We start from the raw sequence: 22,388 nt of genomic DNA, 5'->3' as shown, positions 1-22,388 counted from the left end.
GCATCGCCTTGCTGAATTTTGTCAGGTGATCTTGGAACGTTAGCAGGTACTTATTTCCATTTGCTGTCTCTGTCAGTGGTCCTACGATGTCCAGAGCGCATTTTTCGAATGGTCGGCTGGGGGTATCCGTAATTACTAACGGTATCTTATTTCTTTTAGATAGTTTGTTTTTTTGGCAGAGTTCGCATTTTTTAATATGCTTTTCTACGTCTGCCGTTATTCCGGGCCAGTTATATTTTAACCGTATCCTTTTTAGGGTTCTTTCGACCCCTTGATGCCCTCCGGTGGGTGCATCATGGTATTCGTGTAATATTTGCCGCTTTTCTTCTTCCGTGTAGCTTTGCACGGTCTCATTAGTTTCGTTTTCTTCGTTTCTCGTGTGTATTTGGCTGTGCTCTCCGTCTTTGTCTAACGCGAGCATTTTATCAGCCGTCTCCGTAATGTGAACCTCTGGTTTCACGTTGCGGCTCAACGCATCGGCGTTTGCGTTCGCGCGTCCGGCCTTATGTACGATTTCGTAATTGTATTCTTCCAATTTTAAACGCCACCGGATTAATCTCGATTCAGGGTCGTTCACACTGAATAGCCATACAAGGGGCTTGTGGTCAGTGATAATTTGAAACCTAGTGCCGTATATGTACGGTCTGAAATGCTTGACGGCCCATACTATAGCCAGTAATTCTTTTTCTGTTGTGCTATAGTTTTGTTCTGCACGGTTTAGCACTCGACTCGCATATGCTATGGGGCGGTCTTTGCCTATCTGTCCTTGCGATAGTACGGCTCCTACTGCGTAGTCGGAGGCATCCGTTGTTACGTTGAATTCTTTTGAGAAATCAGGATACTGAAGTACCGGTGCGGTCATTAGCTTCTCTTTTAGTATGTCGAAAGCAATCTGTTGCTCCGTGGACCATACAAATTTTTCTGACTTCTTTGTCAGCTTAGTTAGCGGCTTAGCTATCCTCGAAAATTCGTTGATGAACTTTCGGTAATATCCGGCGAGGCCTATGAAAGATTGCACGTCTTTCACCTTCTGAGGTGCTGGGAAATCTTTTATCGCCTGTAATTTGACGGGATCAGGGGAGATTCCCTCTTCTGAGATTATGTGTCCCAGGTAATTTACTTCTTTCCGCAGGAACTCACATTTGTCCGGCTGCAGTTTTAAATTGGCTTTTCGTAAGCGCTGTAGTACTTCCTTTAGACGTTTATTATGGTCTTCCAGACTTGAGCCATAGATAACTATATCGTCTAAGTATACAAGGCATTTTAGCCCTTGCATTCCCGTGAGTACTGAGTTCATCAGCCTCTGGAATGTTGCAGGTGCATTTTTTAAACCAAATGGCATTCGATTAAATTCGTAATGTCCATATGGGGTGGAGAACGCTGTCTTTTGCTTATCGCGTTCTGCCATGGGTATTTGGTGATACCCTGACGCTAAATCTAGCGTAGTAAAATACTTGGCGTTTCCTAGTTGGTCCAAAATTTCTTCGATATTGGGCAATGGAAACGAGTCGCCGATCGTTAGATCGTTTAATTTTCGGAAGTCGATGACTATCCGTAGTCGCGGTTTTCCGCTTGAGTCAGCTTTTTTGGGAACCACTAATAAGGGTGCATTCCACTGACTTGTACTTGCTCTGATTATTCCGTCCGTGAGCATCTGCTTCATTTGATTATTTACTTCCTCCTTGTGCTTGGTGGGGAGGCGATACGGCCGTACGTTTACAGGTGCCGTGTCAGCGCGCGTGTGGATCTCGTGTTGCACGGCGGCCGTGCAAGACAGGGGTTCTCCGCTCAGATGGAAGACGTCTTGATAATCTTCGCATAAGCGCAGGAGGGCCTGCCGTTCCTCTGAGTTGAGGTGTTGCATCCGTAACAATTGTCAAATCCGCTCCTTCCGAGGGAGGTGAGATTTGTTTTTCGGTTCAGCGACCACGGTGTAAACCTCGTGAGGATTTTTCTCGCTTAAATCCTCTACAGTAACGACCGGTGTGTTGATCCGTATTGTCTTATCAGTGGTATTGATTACACTGATCGGACATGAAAAATTTTTTGGTTTTACAAGGCATCTGCCAATGTAAACTCCTGGAGCTGGTTCCTGGGCCCGTACGACTCCAGTTGTGTTTCGATTAGTCACGGCCCTTACAATTGTTTCGCTGCGAGGTTTTAACATGGTTTGTTGATATGATTTAAATTTCAGAGTAACGTCTCTTATCGTTAACTTTTTCTGATTATAATCGCACGTTACTTGTTGCTTTCGTAGGAAATCTAATCCTAGGATGCCATCGTATTCTAGCGGAAAATCATCCTTTACTACATACATCGGATGTTTTATCTTATGCTTGCCTAGCTCTATTGTCGCCTGTATTTTTCCTACGGTGTAGACCTTGTGGCCTGTTATCCCGACGAGGGCTATTCTTTCATGGCGTATTTTGATTTCGCCTTTTAAATTTTTTACTTTTATCAACGAGAGTGTGGCTCCGGAATCGAATAACGCGTCGATTTTTCCTGATTTGGTCTCTCGTATTGGAAGCGTGACTAAGTCAAGTCCGCTGTCTTTGTGTGCGTCTCGCTTTACATGCGTGACTTGATACGCTGCGGCTGTGTGCGCCGAACTCAAGTCAACCCTCGAGCTCTCATCGCTGTTGCTGCTCGCTGATTCCGAGCATTTTGACTTTTTAATTTCTTTATTCTTATTTTTGCTATTTTTAGCTTCAGCCTTTTTATCGTCTTTGGCTCTTTCTTTGGGCCAAGGGTCACCTTCTTTTTTAGGGTGCCCGTGTAATTTCCAGCATTTGTTCCGAGCATGTCCGGATTTTTTGCAGTAATCGCAGTATGCGTTTAATGTATTTACGCGAGAGCGTCCTTTCGGTCTCGGTAATTTAAACTGTTTGGCATGTCGACTGTTTCGACATTCTCGTTCATTGTGGCCAGTTTTCCCACACTTTTCGCATTGGGGAGTCGGTTTATAATTATTCTGCTGAGATTCAGTTTGGACCTCTTTCTTGTGTCCATTGGTTCGTGGATTAGGTCACTTGACCTTTCCTTCTGCGCTTGCTTTTGCGATTGTTTCATAATGTTGAGTTGTCCAATCCCTCGAAGTCTTATTAATCTCGGGGATTATATTTTGTGCTTCTTTTAAGCTTGAATATTGGATGTGAGATCCGTGCTGGTGCCGCAAATCTCTGAGCGATTGCCCATGTGAAGGATCTAGCGTGTGGCTAGTAAGGCGTCGCGTATTCCTGGCCATTTTCCTCGGCGGAGAATGGACTTCGTTTCGATTTCCAAGTTGAGAACGAAGTTCGCGAATTTCAATTAATAGCTCATGGAGCATGTTCTCCATGGGGTATATCGGTCGCCTATTTATTTGTGGCGTTGCCGGTGTATTTCCACTTTGCTCGTGTGAGTCTTGAAGCTCTTGTGCTTCTTCTTCGGGTTCTTCCCGGATTACGCGGGGTGACGCATGTGGCGGAGAGCGTGTCGACCGTCCCGCTACGTCTGTCCCCGTTGGTGAACGTGTGTCCATATTGTCCATGTTTTGCTCGGTGGACATTTACGTTTAGTTATAAGCGTGCGTGCTGAGTTCGCGTTACGGTTTATTTTGTAATATCGTGTATGTCGCGTTGCGCTAGTGCGTTTGCATTCGTATGCCTTTGAATTACAGCAGCTATCCTAGCTATTTCTTTTACGGTAATTGTAGTTACCGGGAGTCAACCGATATTTTGCTCTAATCGTGTTACAATTTTATGTCGTCCTACGCTTGTTTCGCGTTACAATTTAATGTTTGTCGGACTTACATAAGTACGATGAGCTGCATGGTGCGGCGATCAGCTGAGCCTTGTCGCGGTAGGTCTCGGCGTCGTCTCGAGTTTCACTCTTATCGCTGACGCGCTATGTACGCTCCGGCGTGGTTGGCTTCCTGGCCTGTACAGCTGATTGCTCGGTGACGCTTGGTTCCTCCTGGATCTTCCTTTTGGCAGTGCAAATCCCACCGCTGCCACCACTGTTGTACCCCTCGTTGTGAGTACGATTTTGGGATCGCTGCCAGAGATCTCGCGAGGAAGGTATTTCGTCACATACACCGTTATTTGTCTTGAACACTTTTATTCTTGTATTCAGTTACAATGGGTAGATCGCGACCCCGCAAGGCAGAGTGTCGCGTCTATTAGCTCGTGTCCACGACCCCGCAAGGCAAAGCGTCGTGGTTGTGTGTTTACAACAAGTTATCTCGGCGATACACGACCCCGCAAAGCAGAGTGTCGTGTGTAGTCTTAGTTTGTCTACTTCGAATTGACCCGATCCTCACCTTCTTTCGCCGGTTTATATATCCGATAATTCGGTAGTTGGATCGAAAGAAGGGGAGGATTGCGTGAGGGCGTAAATCGGTCAGTATTCCAAATTATTGCTTAGACAGCAAGTGCTGTCTAAGGAGCATTGCGCTAATTGTCGAGCGGATTGCGTGAAACCTCGCGCGATGCGCTCGATGCTGACTGCAGCTGACCGACTTACGTCATCGTGTTACTGACACCTTATCGTTATGAGTGTGTCACTCATAACATAATGTAGGTAAATAGTTTATATGTATATGCTATAAAGCAGACCCATCTATTAGCATTTGCTGGTACACTTACCCGCTTTATAGTACACCACCGTTTACACGCGTTACGTTGTGTGGCCTAAAATAGGTCAGTGATCGTGAAAAAGTGATCTGACCTAAACAAGTTCGCGAGTGTTTACATCGTTGTGACCTATCGTGTTTGGGTCAAATATAGTGTATAGGTCGCGGACTAAACGTACGGTGTAAACATGTTCAATGTTAAATTTACAAGTTGTTATTTTCAGTAAATGTGATAAATATTCTAACGAAACCAAAATTTAAGTATACAAAATTACATATCTTAGGGATTAGCATTTATCGCTTGCATGTGGTGATACCCAGTGAACACATTTTATAGCGGCAATATAACATGGAAGTTACAAGTAATTTAACATTGTTATTCTTGTGATATGTAGGTGCTATATGACATGGAAATAACCTGTTACGTAATATTTGTTATACGCAAGTGATATAGCTGTTATACATCGTTTTGGCGTTACAGTTATTCAACAAAAATTGTATAATCGTAACATAACACGTTCATATCAATGTTATTACGGAACGATGCGTCGTAGTTGACTCAGAAATCAGACAACATTATAACATCCTGAATGATAGATCTATTTGATAATAAAAAAAATTATTATAAAGATAATGTTTTCAAAAATAACGGTTTGTCTACAATTACTGCGCACAAAAAATGCACAAAATCGAAATTCATCATGTGCTGAACAAAAAGAGAATAATAAATGTATACTATTCAATTTTTTCTTAGAATTACGATCTATATAGTTAACCCTGTAATTAATCATTTGAACGCTTCAAAGATTAGTGCTAAATAGATCGCAATTTCCATCAAATTATTAAGGTTATGGAAAAAGATAAATTTAACAATGAAATTAATAAGTAAATAAATTAATGCTATATATTTTTAATGTTTTGCAAAATTTAATTGCTTTTATAAAAAATAATATAGTTGCGTCAGTTTATAACATATAAGTATATGTAGACAATAACAAGTACCCATATCGATGAGTCAAATTGGCGTAGCAGGTAGAGTACAAGGTTCGTCATTCTAAGGTCCCGGGTTCAAACCTAGCAGCGGCAAATAAGAATAAAATAAAAAATTACATAATTTAAATTTAATTAATTAATAAAAATTTATCCTAAATTTCGTATGTGCTATTGATAAAAATAATTTTTAAAAAATAAAATTTTTATTTTATTTTATTTTTCTTTGTAACTGTTATGTAACGGTTAGATAACATATAATTATAACATGTTGTATTGCTGAGTCGGAAATTGTAACTTACATGTAAGTTACGTGTAATTTCAGAGTAACGTAACCTGTTATATTCGGTTACATTACTGTTACACTGCTGCTATATTACTGTGTTTATTGGGTATTCTCACTAGATCTCACTAGATCCTAGAATAAAATATCGCAGACCGTCGCATTATACATATTAAAAATCGGATAAATCGTGATTTGAAAATCACGAAATGTTTTTGTTGAGTACATTCCTGTATTATCAGGAATTCAAGACCGTGCGGTGTCGTTACGCACATGATGTATAATTTCTGAATATTAGTGCAACGATTCTGTTTTTATTTCGAATAAAGACATTGAACTATATAGATAGAAATATTTTAAAATATTACCGGTTCTGCTTTGAAATTATTCTCACAAGGCCCCTTATGGGCCTAGCATCACAATTCGTATTCAAGTAAAGTAATAAACAACGTAATTAAATATAAAAAAATTAATTAACGGTGTAGACTGTGAAATGTAAAGTGAACGAACATACCATAAAATGGGGCTAACCAAGCAGTATGGGGCTAAGCCTGTTATACGTTGTATAACTGTAATAATAATCTTTAACAAAATTTATTTTGTATAATTTTGAAGAAATATACATAATAAGTATAATTTATAACAGGTAAATTATTGAATTTGGTTTATTCTTTCAATGATCGTGCAAAAAACCTTCGCCGAACATTGTCTTCTCCTTTTGATATTTAAGTTGATAAATTGTATTTAGAATTATCTTCGAAAGATTTCACAATTTCTAAAGTATAAATTTATTTTTTAAGTATTATTGCGATTTAATCAAATATTTTTGTTTGTAAGAAGGCGAGCATGGTTCGCAAATACAAATCTTAGAAGGGATCATCTCGTCTTTTCAAATATTCGGAAGAGCAGATGGCGCAAGATATTGTAGCAGTCCGGAAAAGCCGAATGAGCATTTAAAAAGCTACTGAGATCTTTGAAGTTCTTAAATTAACATTAGGTTTCCGAATTAATAATAAGCAAACTGAAAAACACGGCTATCAATGGTAGTGAAAACTGTAAATCTAAGATTAAATTATATCAAAGTAAATCTAATGTTACAAATCGATTAGGATTGATAACATTAAATGTGAATAGATTTAAACTATTTAGAGCAAATTCGATCAGATCTATTTTAAATTTAATTGGACTGTCATGAGAAACAATCTTTATATCAGAATATATCAAATTATATTTTGAACAGATCTAATTTTATAAATCAGTTAAGATAATTAGATCAGAATAAATATGTGACATTTCCATTAAGATCTAAATACATCTGATTGAACTTTATTATAATGTACATATATTACTTATTGTATTGATATACAATATTTCCCAGTGAACACAGTAATATAGTAGCAATGTAACAGCAATGCAACCGAATATAACAGGTTACATTACTCTGATGTTACTTGTAACTTACATGTAAGTTACAATTTCCGACTCAACAGTATAACATGTCATATAACATGTTATCTAACCGTCACATAACAGTTACGGTAACTGATATTTAAGGGGTTACATACATCCAGAAATTTTGAGAAAATGCATTTTTTGTTTTTTGCATATTCGTAAAGTATAAGGTCTTGAGAATATCCCCTGCAAGTTTCAAAGTGATTCCTTGAAAATTGTCGGAGATATAGTGAAAATGGTCCAAGCGCGTTCGACGACACTGGGACGCGATGGGTGCCTTCTAATCCTTCGCAGCAGGTAGCTTACGCAAGAATATTACGCCGGCAAGCTAAAATCGAAGCCTTTGATGCCGCTACATCTGGGGAGGGTTCACTGTATGGCCCTGGAGTGAATGACTCCATGTAAGTTTGAAAAAAAGTTATCTACATTTTAACCGAATGTCAAACTTTAAACGCGTTTTTCTCGAAATCATGTTTTCAAAACGCGTGCCAAAAATATCTCGAAAACGGCTGGACCGATTTACTTGAAATTTGGAGGGCTTAATCTACACAAAAAAGGCAGTCTTTATCGTAGCGGTTTTTTTAGAGCCCTTACTTTTTTTTAAGTTAAAAAAACGATCGATTTTTATCCTAAAAAATCGCTTTTTTTTTTAAACGGCCGTCATTTTGCCAAAAATCGATATTTTAAAAATCGGCTACGATAAAGACTAGATAATATCATTCAGTTTAAGAAATTTCTAGGCTAGTCTGTTTCAGATAAGTTCTGTACGAGCTGCAATTGGCACCGCAAAGCACCTTTTTTCAACAAGGTCTTGCGACGAGGACAATATCTCCGCCATTTTTAAATATTTTCAGTTCAAATTTATTCTGAAACATGTTCTAAGAATGTATTTTAAAGTAAAGAAAACTAGGATTAATTACATACATTAGATTTCGAAAAAAAAAAATCGAGAAAAAGGCCTATTTTTTACGTCTCTGGGTGTATGTAACCCCTTAAGATAATCATCTTATTAATCCAGGTAGCAAACACAAGTCATTTTGACGTGAAAAAAAATACTGAAATAACATAATTATAATGTAAAAAAAAAATAAATTTACATTGTTTCTCAACAAGCTTATCCCCACCACACCATAGTCACATCTGGCATTGTCTAACTTCTGCAGTCACCATCCAACTCTGAACCGCCGTCGACACTACTTGACTTCGAAGATCGTACGCAACCTAGCACTTCGCGATGATCCATGAACACTTGATGCTCATGAGTACATATTTGTTGTAGATCAGTTCAATAGATGTCAGAAACATGAAACGTATAATTAAATAATATTTATAAATAAGTATAATTAAATCTACAGTTTTTTACTGATTTTTACATATGCGAAATAACATGTAGAATAACTTATAAAAATATGTTTTTGTTTTGTTCTTTTGATAAAGCTAAATTATATCCCAGACAGCACACAATATTTATAAAATATTAACAAAATATTTATAATATTTATTTGAATATTTTATAAATATTTTTGTGATCTTAGATTTGACAATTCATAAAGATTATCAGAAATATTATAAAAATATTTATGAAATATCTATAAATATTCACAAAATATTACTTTTACAAATCTTTATTTTTTATTTACCATAAATATTGTATAAAATATTTAGTCCATATTTTAATAATATATTGAATAAAGATTTTTTTCTTTATGTACTATATATAAAATATGTATAAAATATTTATATAATAGTTTTAAAAAATAAATATTAAAAAATATTTATAAATATTTATCAAAGATATTGGGTGCTGTCTGGGATAATTCTAAATATAGAGATTGATGATACATATACATATTAATATATACAGGGTGTCTGGTATTTTTTTATGGGATTTTTATGAGCAGGTAGAGCGCATGAAACTGAACAGAAAAGTCCTTACCGTTTTTCCATTTTCACAATAGTTAACAAGTTAGTGATTTGTAAAATTTTCTGTATTAGCCCGGCCTACCGACAAATGCAAGCGCGCTGAGCGCCCGGCCGCGGCGGCCGCCCCTCCCTAGCGCTTGAACCTTGAAATTGCTAGGCACGCGGGGGGAGTTGTTACAACAAGCAACAATGACTACGCACAAGCGACGCGTAACGCTAAATTCTCCCTTTGAATTATTTGGTAGTTTCTTACCTTTTTGAATATTTGATAGTTCCTTACCTTTTTTAATGAAAATAAAATTTTCTAACAACAAAAAGTATGTGTACGTGTACATACATGTGTACAAAAAATATCAGATCTAATGCTTAAAAAAGTGATTACTAAATTTATTTTTTAATAAATGACGATTATTTTTAATAAAAAATATTTTTTTCATAATAGTCTTAAACATCGTAAACTGTCATTATAAATTTTAAAAGAAGCTATTATCATATGCTCGAAACAAAATTTATGCTTCTTCAAAAAACATTAGAAAATTTTATCGATTAAAATAGAAATGACAAGCAAAAAAATGTTTGTTTCAACTTTATATTCTTAATTAAAAATTAAATAACTAGGATATTTATATTTTTAATAAAATTAATCCTTGTGATAGATTTATAATACACGAAAAAAACTTTATGGTAAAAATTACTATGGTAAATAGTAAACGCGGGCCAAGGAGGAATTATGAAAATTTTTATTATGTTTTTCATCAAATTACGACAATATTTACACTACTTATATGATATAATTCTCTGAAATTTCTTCTTACAGTTCGTGGTTACTATCATAAATAATAAAATCATACATAATTTTACTATAAAATTTTCTCCGTGTAAATTTACGAATATATGAATTTATTAAATGTTTGAAAACTTATAAACAATATTTATTTAATTTAAGAAAATTTTAGTTTGTAATGTGTGTGTGTGTGTGTGTGTGTGTGTGTGTGTGTGTGTGTGTGTGTGTGTGTGTGTGTGTGTGTGTGTGTGTGGTGTGTGTGTGTGTGTGTGTGTGTGTGTGTGTGTGTGTGTGTGTGTGTGTGTGTGTGTGTGTGTGTGTGTGTGTGTGTGTGTGTGTGGAGGGGGGGATACATACATACACGAGCTAAAGAATAATCACTTTGTGACAGGAAAATGATTATTCCTTAATTCAAGAATTGGTTTGTAATTTGTGTGTAATTTGTGTGTGTGTGTGTGTATGTGTGTGTACATACGCGAAAATGTTAAACATTATTTGTTTTATGTAAAGTGTGGTGTTTATTATCAACAGATCTCTTTTCAGTCATTAAAGATAAAATAATTATTTAAAAAAATACAATTAAAAGTGAATAATTGATTTTTTTTAAACTAGAATCATATTTTTTTATTTATTGTACGTGCATAGTAATCAGCGTAAATAGTAATAGTGATATAAAATCACGGAACTAAGGCATAATCATTTTCCTGTCACAAAGTGATTATTTAGCTCGTGTATGCATGTACAAGGATTAATTTTATTAAAAATATAAATATCCTATTTAATTTTTAATTAAGAATATAAAGTTGAAACAAACATTTTATTTGGTTGTCATTTCCATTTTAATCGATAAAATTTTCTGTTTTTTGAAGAAGCATAAATTTTGTTTCGAGCATATGATAACAGCTTCTTTTAAAATTTATAATGACCGTTTACGACGTTTAAGACTATCATGAAAAAAATATTTTTTATTAAAAATAATTGTTATTTATTAAAAAAATAAATTTAGTAATCACTTCTTTAAGCATTAAAACTGATATTTTTTGTACACATGTATGTACACGTACACACATACTTTTTGTCGTTAGAACATTTTATTTTCATTAAAAAACGTAAGGAACTATCATAACTCAAAGGGAGAATTTAGCGTTACGCGTCGCTTGTGCGTAGCCATTGTCGCTTGTTGTAACAACTCCCCCCGCGCGCCTAGCAATCTTAAGGTTCAAGCGCTGGGGAGGGGCGGCCGCCGCGGCCGGGCGCTCAGCACGCTTGCATTTGCCGGTAGACCGGGTTAATACAGAAAATTTTACAAGTCACTAACTTGTTACCTATTGCGAAAATGGAAAAACGGTAAGGACTTTTCTGTTCAGTTTCAAGCGCTCTACCTGCTCATAAACATCCCATAAAAAAATACCAGACACCCTGTATATTGATCGAGGCACTTAATTGAGTGATGTTTTTGAACGCAGCTCAGCATATATACGGATTATTAAATTGATCTTATAAATAATTTATAATTTATAATTTATAATTTATTTATATATTAAATTTCACTTTGCATCGTTCCGTAATAACATTGATACAAGGGTGTTACGTTATGATTATATAATTTTTGTTACATGACTGTAACGCCAAAACGATGTATAACAGTTATATTACCTGCGTATAACATATGTTACATAACAGGTATTTTCATGTTATATAGCACCTACATATCACAAGAATAACAATGTTACATTACATGTAACTTCCATGTTATATTGCCGCTATAACACGTGTTCATTGGGTTCGTACATAAATACAATATTATTCATACTTTTTAAATATCTTAGAGTAAAAATATTGCCACTACAATTTTTTGAGTAATTTTCCACTCCATAAGAGTTAAAATTCACTGAAAAAATTTAAAAAGTACATTAAATAGAACATTAAATAATTGCAATATTTAATCTTTTTATCACTTCAAATGATAATAATTTTTATTTTTGATTAAATTTATTTGAAAATTTACTACATTTATAATATTAACTTCCCAGATAACACAATCACACAAAAAAAAGTGGTTGGTCCGGCGGACTAGACTAGTCAATCCTTATGTATTTCGACCCGCTGAATCCGAATCTAAAGTCAGAATTGCAAAGTTAGCTCGCATTTTCTAACCTCAAAAAAAATTTTTTTTAAATATTGGTCCGGTGGACCAGACTAATCAATCCTTATGTATTTTGACCCGCTGAATCCGAATCTAAGGTCAGAATTGCAAAGTTAGCTTGCATTTCCTAACCTTAAAAAAAAAAATTTTTTTTTAATGTTGGTCCGGCAAACCAGACTAGTTTATTCTTATGTATTTTGACCCGCTGAATCCAAATCCAAGGTCAGAATTGCTGAATTGGCTCATTTTTTCCTAACCTCAAAAAAAAATTTTTTTTTAATGTTGGTCCGGCGGACCAGACTAGTCTATCCTTATGTATTTTGACCCGCTGAATCCAAATCCAAAGTCAGAATTGCTGAATTAGCTCATTTTTTCTTAACCTCAAAAAAATTTTTTTTAGGTTAGGAAATGCGAGCTAACTTTGCAATTCTGACCTTGGATTCGGATTCAGCGGGTTAAAATACATAAGGATTGACTAGTCTGGCCCACCGGACCAATATTTAAAAAAAAATTTTTTTTGAGGTTAGAAAATGCGAGCTAACTTTGCAATTCTGACCTTAGATTCGGATTCAACGGGTCGAAATACATAAGGATTGACTAGTCTAGTCCGCCGGACTAACCACTTTTTTTGTGTGTGCCTGTGTAATCATTTCTACTGTGACAAATGTTGGCAATAGATTCTGTTGCCAAAAAGGCAGCAAATGAGAAACATATCTTGTCATTGCAAACACTGTTAGCAGATATTCAGCAAATATTTAGCAACGTCTGTCATCAGAATACATAACAAAATAATAGTGAACTGCGAGGAGATTTATTGAAAGTATTGATGACAGATTGACAAACACCAAGGTGCAAACAATGTCAGCAAATTGCATGTAGAAATCCAACAGCATTTGTGCGTCAAAGTACGCGACAGATTGATACCAGAAACGCAGCAGATCTGTCGAAATGTCAAATTGGCAATAAAAATCACGGCACCGTGATCGATAGGCGGCCTACTTTCTCGGGAGTAAAATGCAGCCAACTCGTTACATAAAGACCATTCGCAGCACGACCAAGGTAAACAAAAATTACTTTACTGCGCCTGCGGTGTCCGATGCAGTGGAGAACCGCCACATAATACTTTTATAATACAAAACTGATAGTATTTTTATTTTTTTTGGAGTGATATTTAACTCCAAGAAATTTAGTAAAATTAATTACACCTAGAATAGATGATATATCTGCGATATGAAGAGAGAAAATAGGTAGGTCAATTAAGGCCTCCCTATAGGAAATATTACATGCTAAGGAGGGGGTGAGATAAATTATTCAATCTGTTCCTACTCCTGATTAATAAATCTTCCTAGAAGATTACTTACATCGATTGTCAAATAAAATTATAACTATGAAAACGAAAAATTCGACAAATCTATCGTCAATCTGTCGTCATTTATGAATACAGATCTGCTGCATATTTGGCGCAAATCTGCTGTGAGTTTACGTTACAACATCTGTTCTCAATTTGCTGGGTGAACTTGTCATTGTACTGCTAGTAACAGATTTGCTCTAATGTTGCACCCAATTTGATATCAGGATTTGATGATAATTTTTGCTTACAATTAGGACGCACTCGAGGACACAGTAGGCCATGGTTTTGGCAGCCTGATTCCGCAAGAAATTTTTAGCAGTCTGCTGACAATTTGGCAGCAAATGGTTAGCTGGGTTATTAATACCTTTGTTATATTATGCTTTTTACAACTTCGATGACTCTATAACATCGTACTTATAATACACCCAGACAGCACAGAACATTCTATGGACGTTCATTTTGTGTCCATTTTTCGTCCACACGTCCATAGACATAGAATAGACGTTCATCGTATGTCCGATTTCAGACATCCATTAATGGCCAATATTTGGACGTCCATATTCATTTGGGCCCGTATTCATATTGTCGATTTTTAATTATTAAAGCAGTCTTAATTACTATCTCAGTACACATGATGATTTTCCAGACCCTTATACAATGGTCCCAGTAAACCTAGAACATAGCAGCAACATTGCGGGGAAGCGTCCTAGATGCGCACAGATCGAAACGGACACCACCAATCAGATTGCTGAGCTAGTTAGAGTTAAGATAAATTTATAGAATTTGTGTCCGTTTCGATCTGTGCGCATCTGGGACTCACTTCATTGCGGCAATGTTATAACATTGTAGCAATATTACAGCAATATTATAAAATGGCCGCAATGTTGTTGCAATATTCTGTGTTTGCTGGGGTCGTTCGTGTCCTTAATTTTTATCATTTCTACAAATATATAGAAATTATTAAGTAATTCGTATGTATTATAATATATACTTTAATATTTTTAGAAAGTGTATGATTATATATTAAAAACTAAAATTGTATATAAATGTTATGATTATAGCCGACAATATTCCAACAATATTCCAAGACATATATTTATATATGTAATATTTTCAAATTTTATCAGTGTTTATAATTTATATATAACTTTAATTATAATTATAATATCGATCTGTGTCAAGTTCTTTTATAATATTAATGGCAAACACGACGAGCGAGTGGAAGATACGAGAGACAATAATAAGTGGACTGTATGCTTACAATTTATTTGTTACTTTGCAATGGTGTATAATTGTGCTGAAGCAGAATGAGTCAATAGAACTACAAGTTTTTTGGAGAACTTAAAGGTAATTAAGTAGTACACAAACAACAGAAAAAAGATAATTGATTAAAAGTTACTAAGAATAATTTTGTTGAAATAAGGAAAAAATAATGATAGAATATTTTAATCTTAAGCTAGAAGCATGTAAACTTATAATTAGTGTATTATTGTATTTAGCGTCGATCGCATTGTATTAGGCGTCGATCGCCTTTGACCTCAAGAGGACGACCGACGTGAGCGCGTGAGTGATGCCGTAAATCGTAGATCGCCTCTGACCTCAAGAGGACAATTTTAGTGACAGATGTTTTTACCTGTCGCCTCTGATCTCAAGAAGACACAGATGATATAAGCAAACCGCCTCTGCAGCCTCGTGTAAAAATGCAAGCCGTCTCTGCAGCTTAGTGTGAAAGCCAGCGTGAGAGACGTGATGTTGGTTCATTTATCAGATTGGTCTCTGGGATTGTAGTTAGGGCTTTGCCAATTAGAAAGTGTCTTGGAGTTAGCACCGAAAAGTCGTCGCTGTCGTTGGTTAGTGGGCATATTGGCCGGTTAAATACTCCGCACGAGCGTGAAGCGGGATCTTGGTGTTACTTTTGCGTTCAAATTTGACACAACGAAGGTGCGTGTCTGGCGCCCAACATTTGTGGTAAGTCCCGCAGATCGCTCAGCGATAAATTAGGAGGCATTCGAGGGAACGTCCATCCTCCCTCCCCCTTTTGTACCGTTTTTGATCCGCGTCGCGATTCCGCACGGCGGAACGCAACGAAAACGCATGACAATATATGTATATACACATTATATTATATTATATATACATAAATCTCTTAATTACAATAATTTAAAATATTGATTTATTATGTTGTATTTTGTTTCATTTAATAAATATTTGATTCTGCATTTCAAATTTATTACTGCTTATATATAAACTTCTTATTTATATTTTTTAGACATTTATTTTAGCAATAGTTACGAATACTAGGACATTAAAAAATATGTCCATTTGAGGTTGTTTTAGGTGCATTTCAGGTCCATTTAGGAGCGTCCATTGGAGGTCCGTCGAATCTTGTTTGGTTATTCAATTTTTTGGATGTTCAATGGACGTCCCAATGTCCGAGCTCGGACATTCAGTGGACGTTCAATAGACGTCCATGTGCTATCTGGGTAATTGCCTAAGAAAAAATGGACTTATGCAATTATATATGACCATATAATTGGCCATGTACAACTAGATTTGAAAAATAGCGCGATAAAGATCTGATAATATATATTGTATTATATATACTATCATATATAATAATATATAATAATATACATATAATAATATTTAAATAAAGAACTAGTATGATTTTATTTTGATGTAATCATATTTAGCTACATTTTTATGTAATCATATTCAGCTACATATGATTATATATGAAACAAGTTTGAACAAATGTAATATCATCATAAAAAAATAAAATTATTGTAGGCCAAAATTCTCATATTATTATATATAATCACACAAAATGATGTATGTTATTCTATCTTTTTATACCTAATTATCTATATTTATATATATATGATCATATTATACCAATTTTTTTTCGGGTTATCCAAGAAAAAATGGATATTAGTATGATCAGATGTAAAAATATATAATTAGATACGAAGAGATCTAATAATATGTGTCTATAATGTATATAATAGGTATTATATATGATCTCATAAAATACATATATTATTAGACATTTTCATATCTAATTATTTATTTTTATGATTATATATGATCATATCGCACCAATTTTCGGATTTGATTATATATGATCATATATTACTAGATCTTTTCGTATCTAATTATATACATATATTTACATCTGATCATATTAATGTTTATTTTTTTCTCGAGATATATTTTTTTTAGTTTATGTAAAATTTTAAATATTTGTAATTTTAATTCGAATAAACATTTTTTACTCTACACAAGTGTGTTAAAAAATAATACCTTCAAAAAATGTAGATAAAAACAGACAGTAGTTAGATCTTCTTAGATCTAATTAGATTTGATGTAGATATGGTCAAATTTGATAATTCTGATCTAATTTTATCTATTTTGATATGGATATTTTTTCCTGGGTGATTATAACTCTGCAAAAAATCTTATGGATCAAACAAAAACAAGATGGTGGAATCAACGTCTAAATTTATAAAAAATTAAAGAAGAGAATTTTCCCTGTTTAGAACCGGCAGTCTGTTATACTTGAGCCAAATATTGCACTCCGATATTGATTATACAGTAGGTGTCGTGAGTAGACTTTCCAAAAAATCCGAAAAGAGAACATTGACAAGCAGTAAATACTACATTGTGTAATAAATACCGTTGGACGCTCGAATTGACAGGCTAGCTGAACTTAAAAATTGAACCTCTACACACGCACATGTCATTTTTAATTTTTTAAATTATTTATTAAGTCAAATTTTAATTTTCAATTTGCAATTCTCAATCTTCAATAGTTCACTATTTACACTCGCAAATTGAATGTTACCAAGAAATGCATAATAATCAAAAACATGTATTTATTCTTACCGGTAGCGTAGCATGGCTCGGATTCATATACCGTGTCACACATAGTAGTTTTATTAGGAGCCGATGGTGGAAATTCTCTGTTATGTTTTAATTCTACTTTCAAACGACCGCCGAAACCGGCTCGTAAACTGGCAGCAACTTCATCGTTCGATCCGTAAACAAGCGAAAGGTCCAGGTAATGAGTAACAGTATTCAGCTAAAAGTATTATATGTACATACATCAATTGCAAAGTACATCAATCGCATTAATTAATCTTTATTATACATGCTACATAATGCGTTATCTCGTGATACTTGAGATTATGTATATGAGATATATTTTAAACATAATTATTTAATAATAAAATAAAAACAATAACTTATTAATTTGTAGGAATTTATATTAAAATAAACTTTAGGAACAAAAGGATTTACTAAATATTAAAGTATTGTTTACTTATGTTTATTGTCAAAGTTTTATAATTTGTTGAATTTTCGTGCTAAGAACTTTCCCTTTGTAGAATATTCTTTTAATGTAGAATACAGGATGTTTGGTAAAGATTTATGCAATCTTTATAAACAGGTATTTATTCTTACCGGTAGCGTAGCATGGCTCGAATTCATATACCGTGTCACACATAGTAGTTTTATTAGGAGCCGATGGTGGAAACAGGTAGAGCGCATTAAACTGAACAGAAAAGTTCTTTACCGTTTTTCCATTTTCGCAATAGTTATTACGAGTTATTGATTATACAGGTATACAAAAAAGTAATATTTTTTTAATTAAGAAAAAATAAGTCAATTCAGCAATTCTGACCTTGGATTTGGATTCAGCAAATCAAAATACATAAGGATTAATTAGTTTGATCCGCCGGACCAACCACTTTTTTGTGTGCCTGTGTAATCAACAACTTATTAACTATTGCGAAAATTGCAAAATGGTAAAGGACTTTTCTGTTTAGTTTAATGCGCTCTACCTGTTTATAAAAATTGCATAAATCTTTATCAAACATCTTGTATAATCTAAAACGTATTTTTTACCCAGTAAGCAAAAAACATTGATCAACATTTTTGAAACGTTAATTTTAGAAAAATTTCTTAACATTTCAACTTAATGTTTTATAAATATTTGTAGAATGTTACTCAATAATATTGCTGTCTTAATATTATTAAAATATTTAAAAAACATTTATTAGATGTTTTAAATGTTTTTAAACATTATGACATAACGTTTGATAAATATTTTTAAAATATTACTGAATAATATACTGTCCTAATATTTTAAAATGAGTTACATACGTGTTTTAAATGTTATTAAACATTATAACATAATTTCATAAATATTCTTAAAATATTTATAGTTATTTAATACTATAAAATCTAAACATTTATTAATTTTACCGACATAAATTAAAATATTTTTTATGTGTTTATAATACGAACCTTATAAGAACCAGTACAAAAAATTAAAAGTTAAAAAATTTTTAAGATTTGAAATTTTATTAGTTAAAATATTTATTTACTTATAATATAAGTTATATATAACTTATATAATACTAATATATCTTTATAACATAACTTATATAATACTAAAATTATTTATAAATAATTGTATTTAATGTACTAAAATTACATTAATGTATTTATTGTTTGATATAAATATTTTTTTGTAAAAATTAAAAAAAAACCACTTAAGTTATTATTTTCTATTAATATTTTATAATAACATAATTTTAGCTTTATAAAAAACAGAGCAAAAACAGATATTTCTATTAAGTTATTTTACGTGTTATTTCACACATATAAAAATTTGTAAAAAAACTAAATTTATATTTATTTATAAAAATATTATTTAACTTCACGTTTTATCTTTCTGACATCTATTAAACTAATCTAAAACAAATATGTATTCATGAGCATTAGGTGTTCATGGATCATCATGAAGTGTTAGGTTGCGTAGAATCTTCAAAATCAAGCAACGTCGATAGCGGTTCAGAGTTGGATGGGTGACCGCAGATATTAAGCAACGCCAACGCGCGACTATGGTGGAGGATAACTGTGCTTTGTTGAGAAACAACAAATTTTTTTTTCTTACATTATAATTATGTTATTTCAACATTTTTACAATGTTGTTTTAACATTTTATTTCAACATTACCGAAACTTCCAAATTAAAGTCAAAGTTTATTTATAATGACATTGTATACAACGTTAAAAACTACATTCTTAGAAATGTTACTATGTTAGTAGATAACGTTATAATATCGTTGCAGCAATGTTTTTGTGCTTACTGGGTAAATATCCAAAACGTTTTATTGGAGGCAATTAAAAAAATAATAATAACACAATTTCTTAGATAGTGACCAATCCGGCAAGTATATTAATGGAACTTACTGTGACACAACGCTTCGGCCAGACACTTTCTGAACCTTATTAACTATATTCATTTAATTACAATAATTACATATTAAATTATTATCTACAAGACAGCTTCCGAAGCAGCAATCTGTTAACGCTTTTTGTTGCAGAGAATAATTGTTTAATAATTATGTATTTAATGTAATGTATTTAAATTAATACATTTTACAAGAGCCAGAAAGTGTTTGGCTAAAACGTTGTATCACAGTAATTTCCATTAATAAACTTGCCAGATTGGTTACTACCTAAGAAATTGTATATTATTTTTTTAACGTATTTTAATTTAAAAATACAAATAAGAGAACAAAATAATAATAATAAGATATCAAGTTTGCAATATAATAGAAAATAATTGCATTATAATTTTTTCCATTATCATACTCGCGTATGATGTAATAATGAACGATAAATGAATCATAAATAAACGAATAAAAGATGTCAATGTAAAACCTGTTCTGCTGTGTATGATTTGTACGGAGACGAACAGCCATGATCAAGATCAGTCGTACTACGGACAAAGTTTAGGCACCGTATGGAAGATCCGCTATATACCGGATCGTTTGCAGGTATTAGTATCGGAAAGCATTGAGGTTTCATCGCAACATCCGATGCTATTCGACCGTCGGAGGTGCAACATTGTGTGCTGGGCGAGGCTGCAATTATACGGTCGTAAAGGTAAATTACATTGTCTATGGGGGTATGTTGTGGTTAGGACTTGATTAATCAATCAGAAGGCCTCCTTAAAATATAACCATACGTGTCTGAATATATTTAATCACTTTGATACAACTGTAAAGGTGTCAGTGTTTATTTAATGTGTGGTTGAGGTGTGGCTTGAGGTGGCCCCGGAAGATGGTTCATTCTGGTTGTCGTCTGCCTCAGTCTCGGAAGATGGTTCGTACTGATTGTCGTTTGCCTCAGTCTCGGAAGATGGTTTGTACTGGTTGTCGTAAGCCTCAGTCGTCTGCCGTAAGCCTCTCTGCCTCCCGGGTAGTTAGACCCAGTCGTGGAAGAATTAGGCGGCACCCGGAGGTGTCCGAAGGCGGGGTCCGTAGACCACGGCGGCCAAATAGGCGACAGCGAGGCAGAATGCCCGGTTATGTCTCCAGGAGGAGATCGTGGAAGTACCGACCCATATAGCACAAATTGTTTCAGAAAGCTTTCAGAAAGATTTCAACCTTTCACAGTTCATGTGCAATAATTCTGAAAGAATTCTGTAATATGTCATTTGAAATGTTTTAACAAAAATATTTCTGAAACCTTCCGTATGAAATATTTTTACAGACCTTTCCGTTTAATTATTTCTGAAACCTTTCACATGAAACAATTTAACAAACTTTCAAAAGAGTTTTTTCTGAAATTTTTTACTTGCAATAAATTTGAAACTTTTAGTTGAGTTATCCCTAAAACATTTCATTTGACATATTTTTACAGACTTTTCAATTAAGTTATTTCCAAAACCTTTTACCTAATATAATTTAATAAATTTTTCAGTTGAGATATTTTTTACATCTTTCACACACGCTATCTTGAAAATTTTCAGTTGAGTTATCTTTGAAAACTTTCTTATGAAATAATCCAGCACATATATTGTTCGCGGACCGTCACTAGGTGACGCACGCGGCACCTTTCTCGTAATGCAATTCACACTTCACAAGCTACATAAAGCAGACCACGGTGACAGAAAACGGATCAACCTATCCTATCGTAGTAAGCTCTCGGGGCCTACGTGATATTTATTATTGTGTCTTAAAGACACATCTTTCATGGCTAAAAATTTTAGCTTTGGTAACGAATCCTTTTTCTGCGTGTAATGCACCTATTATATAGCACAGAAATCTTTCAGAGATATTTCAGAAATGTTTCAAGTAAAAAGTAAATCATTTCAGAAACGTTTTAAAATATTTTTGAGACAGTTCTGAGACAGCTCTGAGATAGCAAAATGTCCGCGATGCTTGCACTTGAAACATTTCTGAATGTTTTCAGAAAGGTTGCAGATATGTATCAGCAACCTTTCAGTACACTTTCAGAAATGTTTCAAGTGTAAGCATCGTGGACATTTTGCTATCTCAGAGCTGTCTGAGAGCTGTCTCAGAAACATTTGGAAACGTTTCTGAAATGTTTCACTTTTCACTTGAAACTTTTCTGAAATATCTCTGAAAGGTTTCTGTGTTATATGAGGGAGCTCACTCGTGCCGAATGTCAGGACGCCGAGGCCAAAAGGTACTTCTTAACAAAAAGGAAGCTACTCGGTATAGGCCCTCTCGAGCTCACTATACGTGTAGGAAGCTTAGCTTGATCCTTCGTCGTGGGTGGTCTCCTTATGTAAACCATAAGTTGTCATCTTACTCCCGAGGCGCCGCGCTTTTGCCTAGTGGCGGCCGCGCGCACTACTCGCGGTCGCCGGGGCCGCTGACCCGGCCGCGGACGCTGCGCGCGTTGGGCTGTGGCGTGTTGCCACATGACCCTCTTAATTGTTTTAAAGTCCCTCGAAGCCGACTGGAGGACGTGATAGTCGTCCGCTTCTCGTCCGTTTTTCTATTGGTTCCTCTGGAGTTTGTTTTGT

The 22,388-nt window shown here is 34.3% G+C and overlaps 1 protein-coding gene across 1 annotated transcript in view; it reads right to left on the bottom strand.

Moving 5' to 3' along the window:
* Positions 1-22,388, bottom strand: part of LOC105831444 (peroxidase) — a 137,737-nt gene that overhangs the window by 34,738 nt on the left and 80,611 nt on the right. The window contains exons 5-6 of the mRNA XM_036292740.1: positions 20,273-20,475; positions 17,427-17,622 (exon numbers count right to left, since the gene is read on the bottom strand). Coding sequence (XP_036148633.1) covers positions 17,427-17,622; positions 20,273-20,475 — 399 coding nt within the window. The remainder of the gene's footprint in view (positions 1-17,426; positions 17,623-20,272; positions 20,476-22,388) is intronic.

Source organism: Monomorium pharaonis, chromosome 10 (assembly GCF_013373865.1).
Source record: "Monomorium pharaonis isolate MP-MQ-018 chromosome 10, ASM1337386v2, whole genome shotgun sequence".
Taxonomy (NCBI): domain Eukaryota; kingdom Metazoa; phylum Arthropoda; class Insecta; order Hymenoptera; family Formicidae; genus Monomorium; species Monomorium pharaonis.
The sequence above is the reverse complement of the archived record's forward strand: the minus strand, read 5'-3'. Positions and strand labels throughout refer to the sequence as shown.